Source organism: Lipotes vexillifer, unplaced genomic scaffold (genome assembly GCF_000442215.2).
Source record: "Lipotes vexillifer unplaced genomic scaffold, Lipotes_vexillifer_v1.1 scaffold104, whole genome shotgun sequence".
Taxonomy (NCBI): Eukaryota; Metazoa; Chordata; class Mammalia; order Artiodactyla; family Lipotidae; genus Lipotes; species Lipotes vexillifer.
The window spans coordinates 3,111,843-3,123,770 of NW_006789458.1; the positions used below are offsets into that span (position 1 = coordinate 3,111,843).

The following is an 11,928-nucleotide window of genomic DNA, read 5'->3' on the forward strand; positions in this document are numbered from 1 at the left end:
GAGGGTGGGAAATGACAATAAAAAAATGAATGAGACATAGACAGGAAAACCAGAAGGAGTCAGAAAAAGATGGGTGAAAAATTCACTGCCCTTGAAATCTAAGGCAAATATTAGATCCAAAACTCAACTAGATAAAACTGAAATCCTAGCTCTATATAAAGATTTTCTATTGCCAAGTACCACTTGTTACAATAGTTGTGAAACAATCACATCAAATGGAATACATTTTAAAACCTAAACTAAGAAAACGGTGCACTGTAAAGAAGATACAAGAGAAATACCAAATAGGCTCGTATAAACTTGATTTCTATTCTTGTTCTGCACGAATTTTCTGTGAGAACTAGGATAACTCACGTAACCCTCCCTGGGCCTCATTTTCTCCTCAGTCAAATGGAAATGAGAGTAATATCTATGCTACCTACTCCACAGGATACTAAAAAGCAAGGGAAACAAGAGATGTGCAAATGTCCTGACAAAGAACACAAAATCACTTTATAAATATAAGGTAAGGTTTCAGTTACTAGAATTATGAAACGTGTTTGAATGGTTCTTCACAAAGCAAAAAGATGGCACCTCTTTTATTATGTTTGCTTCTTTCTGCTGAAGGTAAAATCATGTTCCTCACAAATTTAAAAGCTAGAAGTATGTGATGGAAACCATCTCTAAGGTAGACAAAGCCCACAATTTAAAATTCATTTACTGCCTCACTCATTAATTCAGTCTGTCAGCAAATACATACTGAGCATCAACCATAAACAGAACATTAACAAAAATTATGTGAGGTGTTACAAAAGATTAAACAATATATGAAATGGCCTACCCTTAAGACGCTTAAGGTCTAAGAGATTTTCAGAGACATACTGATATGCATATATATCTACTGGAACAAAGAATATACACATGTATCTACAAACACATATATTAAGGGATATTTTAAAATTAATACTCATTTCATGTATGACTTATAAAATGTATGTGTAAATAAATATATAAACGTGAACAATGAATACTACAGCTCATTAAGCAAAGAGCTGTAGGATTCTTCAGGTCATAGCTATAGCTACAAAAATAGAAATACAAAGTATGCAAAGACATTTTTTGCCATTAGTCCTTTCAGCCATGCGTGGAAAATAATTATCTTCAAAGAGAAACAAAAAAAGTAGTTATAGATATGTTAACATACATACGTGTGGGAGGAGAGTACAGAGACAATTCTATCTGTTTTATAATGTAAATCAGCAGAAATATAAAGCCCAGAGACTGAAAGGAAAAAAGGGATCCTCCTATCCCCACAATAGCAAGCACCACGGCAATTAAGAAACTGTTTGTTCATAAAACTCTCAAAATCTTTATGTGGTAAAATCTGTATAAAATTTCCAAGTTAGGAAAGAGTTGAGGAAATTTTTTAAATGTTCTCTATTATGCAGTTAAAAATAAGTCAGCGTCTCAGTGGGAAGATGTCTACAGCAAATACATTGCTTCTTGGAGTTAGTTATATTTGAATTAATTTCCATATCACAATTCCTAAGCACATTCATCAGTAACTCACTGTGTGTTATTTGTGGCTTACCGTTTATTTGGATCCTTTATCAAGAGCCCTGAAAGCAATGATTTTGCATCTGAAGAGAGTGTTCGAGGAAATTTAATGTCTTCCATTAGAATTAGTTCAAAAAGTTTCTCATGATCCTGGTTGTAGAAAGGTAACCTCCCGCACATCATTTCATACATGACAACCCCAAGGCCCCACCAATCCACGGCTCGGCCATAGTCATTATCTTCTAACACCTAAAAGTGAAACCAGTAAAAGATCAATTTTTACACGTTAGCTTTTAAAGTATTATTTATAAAACATAAGATTTTTACATAACCTAGGTAGGCTATTCTGAGATCTTGACATTTAAATTATGAAGCATCCTACAAAAGATATAAATCACACCAAATATGTGAAATGTTCAATATATATCCAGAAATGACTGGGTACCAAAAAAGGTATTGCAACAGATTCTAAGTAAATGAATATATGAGTGCCCTAAGGATCAAATGGAAACTATTTGCATATTTTCATTTAGGCCTACTCAATTTTTCATTGTGGTTCCACTAACATGGACTTTAAGTAACAACTTAGAGCTAAACTGTGCTGATTATAGAGAACATAATGTGTCTACCACATTCTTGCACTGAGAAGAACCAACTACTACAAATCAAACAGTGAAAGATAGGAATAAACAAATGCAATGTACTAGAGAAGAGTCCAGGGCATGACAACCATGAAAATAAATATAAAAACTTTTGGAGGCCCCTACATGTTTAAACTCTTTCAGGAAATATTTAAGCAACAGGTGAATATAAAGATTTACTGTTTGGGTTGTAATAAACTTTAGTATCCAAAGTTTAAGTACCTCACAACAATTTCTGTTAAACACAAACAATAAAAATTGTGGACTCAATATTTGTAGGGTATATGACCTTAAATTTATTTCCCAAAACACATTACATGTAAAATAAATTTAGTAAGAAACAATATGCAAGTATAAGTTAGGCTATGTTAGAGCAACCTGTTCAAACTGAAACATGATGATGTGCCATTTGTCCCAGAAAGGTAAAATTTGATTTAACCTTCTACTGCATATGTTCCTCATCCAATGGAATTTTCTTTATGTATTTGGATCTTTCAATATTTTATTTTAAGATACTATATTTGAATAATCTTAAAGCTTACTTTACCTGATCCTCTTAGCTTTGGGATAAACAGATCAAGAAAACCATATACACGAAATTAATCAATCAAAAAAAATCGTATAATTGATGACATTGGAGAGAATTTGATACAGAACAAAGTAGTACTCATGTCTAAACTTTCTTAGTTTGAGCTAAGTAAGTATGTTGTTGAAGATTACGCCTATGTGACTTTTATTTAAAATTTAACTAATAATTTCATAAAACGCACATAATATTTTTGACAGCTACACTACGATTACTATAAATACTATGAAAGGCACTTTGGTAGACAGGGTATTTAAAGGTGGAGAATTTAATTTTAAGAAAAAAACTATGTTACCTAAAGATCTATTTAGTAGTGTTTCCAAATGCTACGAAAAGATCGTTTTCTTCCAGTTTTACCAAGACATAATTGACATACAGCTTGATAACTGATATACAGCATTGCATAAGTTTAAGGTGTACAGCATAATGATTTAACTTATATACATCATGAAATGATTACTACAATAACTTTAATGAACATCTATCATCTCATACAGAAACAGAATTAAAGAATTAGAAAAAATTTTTTTTTCCTTGTGATGAGAACTCAGGGTTTACTCTCTTAACAACTTTCATACGTAACATACAGCATGTTAACCATATTTATCATATTGTACATTACATCCCTAGTATTAATTCAATTGTATCATTGTTTTGTGGCTAAAGACAACTAGAAACTGCATTGGCAATATATAAACATAAGTCCAGTTTCTAAATTTTTCCAAAACCCTTTTGTAAATAACAAACTAAGCAAGATGTTTTTGGGGAAAACAATAAATTCTAGTTTCTATCTTTAGCCAAAGATATTTAAAATTTCTACTTGTTTGAAATGAGTAATGTGAGAACATATAGAAAACAAGAAACAACTTGAAGTAGAAGGAATTCTACTTGTGTACTTAAAGGAAATACTGTACATATAATTTTTAAATACCAGTGACTTTTGAATCTCTCCCACATCCAATTAGTAGAATGTACTGTTTGTAGGCCTTTATCTAATAGATGCAAGATTTTACCTAATAACAAAATTTTTTAAATCTAAGTAACCTTTTACTGCATTCCTACAACAGCAACAAAACAGTGGTACATACAATAAAGAGCCAAATGTAGCTTTTAACCTCTTTTTTCATAAAACCATAAAAAGCATAAAAGCTGGATTAACTGCCTCCCGAACCCACATTTCACCAGCCGGGTTCTCATCCCCAGCTGGCAGAACTGGCAATCCTTTATTTTTGTTTAAATACCTGGTTTGCAGCCAGAAGGGAAAGTGAGTACATAAAAAAAGGGTTTTATTTTTGAAGAGAAATAAGCAACTGAAAAATAAAACTGCATTGTAAAACAATCTGCTTGATAAAATAAAATATATTTTATTTAGCTTTGTAAAACGAAAACTGATTCTCAAGATATGTGGTTTTGCTTTTGAACATACGAGCTTTAATTGAAATATACATACATAATGCTACAATTAGAGCTGTTTGCTGTATTACTTTGTACTAAACAAATCTGATGTAATGTATTATCTGACTGACATGTAAAACTTAGGCAATGTTGAGGAGAAAATACCCCAACAACTCAGCCAGGCCTCTTTATCTAAGAGTCTTTGCTATCAATTAAAAAGAAAGATTTCTGTTCAACTCCTACCTCAAGACAGCTGGAAGATGAAATACACAAGAAATAAAAATAAAAGTGATTATAATATTCTACATGTGGCTATATAATAAAAAGCATGTTACCACTGTTCATACAATGGCTTTTCTCTCTCTTTATATTTAAATTATTTCAAAATACAATACTTTGAAATAGTGTAGAAATTCCAGAGTGAAATTAAAATCCACAGCCTAGTAATATATAAAATTTACATTCTTTAACCTAAGAGTTGCAATTCCTTCTGGTTACCTCTGACGATTTTTTTTTCTCTAGCAAAAAGGCTAATTTACTTCATGGTTATCATGAGGGTTGATCCAACCAGTAGGATAAATGGTAATGTAGAGGTACAACAATGGTAAGTTACATTTCAACTCCATTAAAATGCAATTTATCATATAATCTAGATATAAATGCAGGTCAAAACCTGCTCGTAAAGAAATAATCCACTGAAAGACTTATCCTGAAGAATTAAACTAAAGACAGTGTCTCTTTTCCATGAAATCAATGTCACTAATGTTTAAACTAAAATCAACTTTAAATATGAATGCAGACATTTAGTATTTCCTTCTACACCTACTGTCCTCTGTAACCATAGATATAGCTTCACTTTATAAGCACATTTAACACAAATGCCCAAACAGAGATAAAGAACAAGTGGAGATTTGGAACACTAAAAGAATGTAAATGTTAAAAAATGACAAGAGGTCATATCAATAAACACCCCAACAGAGCACAAGCTCTAGGAAAAAAGGTTTAGTTTCAATGTTTCCACTAGAAGCCAGAGATTGCTTCACTTTATGATATAATAAAATCTAAGACTCAAGGAAGTCACAGAAGGTTATCAATTACTATTAAATGTTCTGGCAATATTTGATTAATATTTGATAACATTTAATGTAGACACTTCTACTTATCAAAACACAGATGAGTTTAAAAAATCACCATGAACAGCTCTTGAATGGTTACTAATTTCAAAGAATGACATTAAATAATAAATTATATATTTTAAAGTGATACCATCAATTAAAGTTCCCAATGTAAATATTTGGCTACTGGGTACTTTCAAAAAACATACTCATTTCAATATTCTTTTACCAATTAAGATTTACTGGGAAGCTGAAGGAACACCTTCCTCAGCTTGTTCGCCAGGCCACACAATGCACTCAAGGAAAGCAGTTATGAGGAGACTATGTATGCCCTGGAGTGGCTTACTGCTCAATCAATAATCCTGACAGAACAGATGGGGGAAAAAATTAAACATCTAAACAAACTGTCTGTACACCTATGTTGTGAAACTAAACTGCGAACTTGGATGAACCAATTTACCGCTAATTCAAAAACATTTTTTTCTGGTATCAGGTAACTTACATGTGTGTTTTATACATAAACACACATTTATATACTTTATAATTTACAGAAATCCTTTAATATTCCTAACATCACAGGAATTTGCTAAAAAAAAATGAACTACAAATCTTCTAATTCAGATTCTAAAATGTATTGCAGCTTCAGTAGAACTATATATTTCATAAGAATTATGAATTCCATGGTTTATTGGTATTTTCTTCATAAATATATACTTTATATCCCGTTTTCAACCACTCTAATGATTCTAAAGAGACTGAAACTGTAAGTGCCATTTGTTCTGAATTAAGATGTTGTAAGCTTTATGGCTACCTCCTAGCATGCAGACACAAGTACTTGCATGCAGCTAACATCGTACTTTCAAAAGCATTCTCTGCCTAGAACAGGCAACATTCCTGATAAGTAGAAAAGCTAAATGGATACAATACTGGTGATTAAATCATACTTACGCATATCTTCCCAGAGATTTCTATACTTCCTTTTTATCCTGAAGCAACAAACAATGTGGGATTCTAAGAAACTGGGTCTTTGTAACCAAAGTAAAAATGGCCATTGTAAAACACTACAGGTAATCACTAGTGTTCCCAGTTAGGGTTAGTTTTGTATATGTTCTTATGTTGCAGAGAATTTAAAATTAAACTCTGTGCTTAAATTAGGATCATTCCAAAGTACTGAATGCAAATATTCTTATTGTTAAAACCAAAAGACTATATAACACTAAAAAGAACTTTAGGTGAAAAATAGCTACTATAAGAACTGACAGAACTCTAGGGAAGTAAAAGCTGCTACTTATAAATGTTGAGAGACATTAACATTGAACTAAAAATATCATTTTTGTTCATATTTAAACAATATCCAATTTGGGGACAAAATGAGATTTTTTTTTTACTATGAAAATTTTTTTAATTGAAATATAGTTGATTTACAATGTTGTGTTAGTTTCAGGTGTATAGCAAAATGGAATGTTTTTTAATATTATCCAGAAACAGTATGAACAGTCAGCCAACTCATGACAGAATTTCTTAAATATAAATTCTAACTATAAAGCAGACAACTTCTGTCTGAACTAATCACTGGGCTCATTTACTTAATTTTCCCCTTAATATTGGTGATGAGACCTTTTCAGAACCATCAGGAAGATGAAGGTTTTCAAAAACACCTCAAGAGGATAATTGCTACATGAATCATTAACAATTAAATAAAATATTAGGAATGTATACAGTTTGGGGAAAACTACTAAAATAACTTTTAATTTTTACAAAAAGCTTAGAATTTGAGATTTAGTTTCATAATCTGTTAGAACCAGTAGAATTTTGTCCAAGGGTATGCAAAATGCAACTATGTGTGCTGCTATTTTTATCTACAGATGAAATGTACAAACATATATAACTTTGATCTCATTCATTTATTTTAAGATCCCCTAAAGATAATATTTATAGAGCCCATAAAATTGTCTTTTTCATTTATTCTTTGTTGTATTTAAAATAAATAAATGAAATTCCATTTAGTACTCTTAAATCGAGTTTGGTTCTAACTACTCCCCCCATGTACGCTACCCTCCACACTACAAACTACCTTCACCCTTAATTTACATGATTCTCTCAACCAATTCTGAAGAAGTTATTGTATCCTTTTGGCCTTTCATTTACATAGAATTTAATTTCCATCTGTGCTATTATCTATATAGAATCACAATGACTTTAAGCAAATCTTTGTAACAAAATAGTTATCAAGGACTTCCCTGGTGGCGCAGTGGTTAAGAATCCGCCTGCCAATTCAGGGACATGGGTTCAAGCCCTGGTCCAGGAAGATCCCACATGCCGCGGAGCAACTAAACCCATGCACCACAACTACTGAGCCTGCACTCTAGAGCCCGCGTGCCACAACTACTGAAGCCCTCATGCCTAGAGCCCATGCTCTGCAACAAGACAAGTCACTGCAATGAGAAGCCCGCGCACCGCAACGAAGAGTAGCCCCCGCTCACCACAGCTAGAGAAAGCCCATGCGCAGCAATGGAGACCCAATGGAGCCAAAAATAAATAAATAAAATAAATAAATTTTAAAAATAGTTATAAAAATATTCTTGTCTGTTTCAGATATTGTCAAAATACATACTATAAAAGATATTAAGGCTAGTAGGCTTCAAAAGAAAAGTGAATAAAATGATACCAAGTAAATGTTTTCCAAAAATGAGGTTCTGAGAACTAGGAATACATCAAAAAATCCATTTTCAGCCACTGAAAAACAGTATTTTACACATATGAAATAAAATTATATACACTTTTTTCCTGAACAGCAACCACAGCTAGGTACTATGTTTTTCCCAACAATCAAGTCATTTTTTGCAATCTTTTTGTTAGTTCTAACTTGATTATCAAATAATTTTTATTTTTACACTATTACAGAAGTGCATTTCTCTAGGTTTCCAAAACCACCTTATTCAACCTTCCCCATCTGTCACCATCTGCTTCTTTTTAGCATGTACTTTTTGTGTGATCACATAAGCATGTGAAAAATAACTAACATTCAGATGATTATCTGCTGGTACATTTGAGGACTGGGCATAATAAAAGTGAACTGCCAAAACGTACTTAACACTTTTAATTTTGTTGGGTCTTGCATGTAAGCTACATTTGATTTTCAAACTGTTTTACAGTTGGAAAGTTGATCAGGTACTGCTAACTCAAGAGCAAAGCTGAGACTCTAAATAATTAGCACTGCATAAAAGGATGGTTTGGATTCAATGAGAGCCAAGTCAAATAATAAAATTTAACAGTAAGATTTTATATGTGATTTCTAATTTCTTTATAATTTCTAGGCATGAAAATATAGTAAAGATTATGAAAACAAAATCCCCTCAAAATATCTTATAGTCCATAATATATGGCAGGTAAATATTTCCTTCTAATACAAGAAAGAGCAAAAACACTTTAAAACTGTATATACTAATGCATTTTTAGAGATGTAGCACACTAAATGTATAGTTTATATGCCTGCTAGGACTATATCTCTGCAACCTCTTTTAAAAAAGACACGATTTTTTTCCCTTTAATAATAAAGGTCTATAATTGTTCATCAAAAGAAGAGAACAAATACTTTAAAAATACCCTTTTTTCAACAAATGGCATTTTTATACTATAAAACTTTTCTTTTCCTGGTGGTCTTTGCCACAAGAAAAAACTTAAGCTCATTTAAAACTAAAGTTTATTTAAAAATCAGCTATGAGCCTGAGATATAGTACAGTTAATATATCAGCTTTGAACCGATTTCTAACAGTCTTTTTGAAGTATCTTTTAAATACCCTTCAACCATCTTTAAACAGCAAAGCATTCCTACCAGATTAAAAGTTTAGGGACGTCCCTGGCGGTCCAGTGGTTAGGACTCTGTGCTTCCACTGCAGGGGGCACGAGTCCGATCCCTGGTCGGGGAACTAACATCCCCCATGCTGTGCAGTGCAGCCAAAAAAAAAAAAAAAGAAAACAAAAAACAGTTTAAAAGGTAAAGGATGCCACTGCTAGATGAATGATAGGTTGCAGAAAGATCTCTCCATAATGGGTAAACAAGTCTTCTATAAGAAGAGGAGAAGGGAAAATACTGACAATGAGCCCTTCAAAAGAGAAGCAGTGCTCAGGCACATATTCCAAGTCTGATAAACAGCTACTAATCAAGTAAAGTCTGGCATTAATAATGGTATGAACTAGAAATTGCAAGGTTCAAAGAAAGTGAGAGATACCATCTGAAGTAAAGGGAAGAGGCTAGTTTCTTGCCAATCCCTCTCTAACTCTGACCATCTATATCTGATCACATTATTGCCCTGCTCTTAGTTCAAAAGTGATTTTTCCTTGTCCATGAGATCAAATCTAAACTCTTTTGCATTCTGATCCCAATCTATGTGTCCAGCCTCCTCTCAGTCTGCTCCCTCTTTACTGTCACCAGACCCTCCCACCACCCTTCCTTTTCCTTTCACCACGCTGTAAATAATTCTAGTAAAGCAATTATTTTCTTGCACAGTAATGATTATTTTCCATATCCTATCACCTTAGAAAATATAGCAAGCTACTTGAGGACAAAAACCATTTCTTACGATCTTTGTATTCCCAGCACCTAACAGAATGCATGATACCTAATAAATATTCAATAAATATTTCTTTAATGAATGAATGAGTGCTCTTCAGTGAAATGGTCCATATCAGAGACCAGAAAAAAGGACTTAAATTCTTGTTTATAAAAGTAAGAGTATAACACAAAGTTACCCTGATTTAATAAAATGTAGTGTTGGACACAAACACTTAGAATATAAAAATATAACTGCATGAGAAGTTAATTGTTTCAAGATTTGTCATCCTCAGATAGTAACCACAATGCTCACTCTCCCCTGTAAAAACAAGGTGTCAAGATTTTAATTATGAATCAACATGTATCAGCTATGGGGTATATAAACTTCTTTTGAAGACCAGACTTCTGCAACATTTTTTTAAAAGGTATACAGAAAGGTTTTCTTACGTGCCTTTAAAAAGAAATTGACAATTCCTTGTGAATTGTAAACTTTCTATTTAGAAACAATTGGACTCTTCTTTCATTAAATTCTTGGTTTTGTTCTTCAGTTGATGACATTTGCATCTAAAACAATATCTTTGTTTCTTAGGAGATCATCTGCTTCTGAAATGAGATGTATTTATCTTCTACAGAAATAATTCCCCCTAATCGTGACACAACTAATTTTGTTATTCTAAATATGGGATATCATCAGCCATGGTAAATGTATAGCAAGGGCAATTGGAACTCCAGAGAAACAAAGATTTTGTTTTTCATGACATTCACAAAAACAATCCTATTCTAGAAAATGTAATCTTGTATTTGAATAAACAAGAAACAACATTTCTAAACTTTTACCTAATTCAGCTACAAAAATGGAAAATTTTAAACTCCAGATTTCATAGCAGAAAAAATGTTATTTTTGGCAGCCCCTGATAAAATAATATTTGGAAATTGTGAAAAATACTGCTAATATTTCAAATTACTAGCATTTAGTTACAGTAACTCAACATTCTTGAAATGTAAATTTAATCTCTAACTGAAAAGAACTATTGTAATAATAAACTGGCATTAGTTACTATATGTATAGGAATGCTAGTATCATTCTGAATGTATTCTTATTTCCTAATTCTTTTGATTACCTTTTGCTGTTAGCATTTACAAAGCATCTATTTTAAAAATGACAATTATTTACGTCTATAAGTGGCCTTGAAATAGTGACTTTTTTGGGCCATGGTGTGTGTGGTTAAAAAAGTAAAAATAGGCTTTATAAGATGAACCTAGTTAGAATCCTGATTCTATCTCTACCACCTCCTAGCTGTGCACAGTAAGTCCCCTACATATGAACAAGTTCCATTCCGAGAGTGTGTTTGTAAGTCCAACAAAGTTAGCTTAGGTACCCAACTAACACAATTGGCTACATAGTACTGTACCGTAATAGGTTTACAATAGCCTTCACACAAATAATACATACAAAACAAGCAAACACAAAAAATAAAGAAAACATTTTTAATCTTACAGTACAGTATTTTGAAAATACGGTAGTACAGTACAACAGGTGGTATACAGGGGCTGGCACCGAGTGAACAGGCAAGAAGAGTTACTGACTGGAGGAGGGAGAAGAGGTGGGAGATGGTAGAGCTGAAGGATCGTCAGCAATAGGAGACGAGGGCAAGCTGCAATTTCACTCACGCCTGATGTTGATGGAACACGTGTTCGCACCTTTGAAAGTTCGCAATTTGAAGATTCGTATGTAGGGGACTTACCGTACAGATTACATTAGAAAAATTCTGATCCTCAGTTCCCTCACATTTAAAAAAATAGGTTTCCTATCACAAAAGGTTATTCCAAATATGCAATGTACATATATAGCATGTGGCACATAATACATGTTCCATAAATAGTTATCTTCATCCATCAAAGATTAATGCCTCCCTATTTGGCTCTAGCCACACTAACCTTGTTGGAGTTTGAGGGAAGAACTGAACTTGTTCTGCCTCACAGTTTTTATACTAGCTGCTCTCTGTGTCTGGAAAGCTCTTCCCATCTATTTTTACAATAGTTGCCTCTTAGCATTCAGGTCTCTGATTAAACCTCTCTTTCCCTGAACATTCTACCTGT

General features: G+C 32.7%; 1 protein-coding gene across 4 annotated transcripts in view; it reads right to left on the bottom strand.

Annotated features, from left to right (window-relative positions):
* The window catches only part of AKT3 (AKT serine/threonine kinase 3), a 391,132-nt gene that overhangs the window by 98,097 nt on the left and 281,107 nt on the right, over positions 1-11,928 (bottom strand). For all 4 annotated transcript variants that reach the window (XM_007462635.1, XM_007462636.1, XM_007462634.1 and 1 more), the window contains one exon: positions 1,571-1,785. In XM_007462635.1, the coding sequence (XP_007462697.1) occupies positions 1,571-1,785 (215 nt within the window). The remainder of the gene's footprint in view (positions 1-1,570; positions 1,786-11,928) is intronic.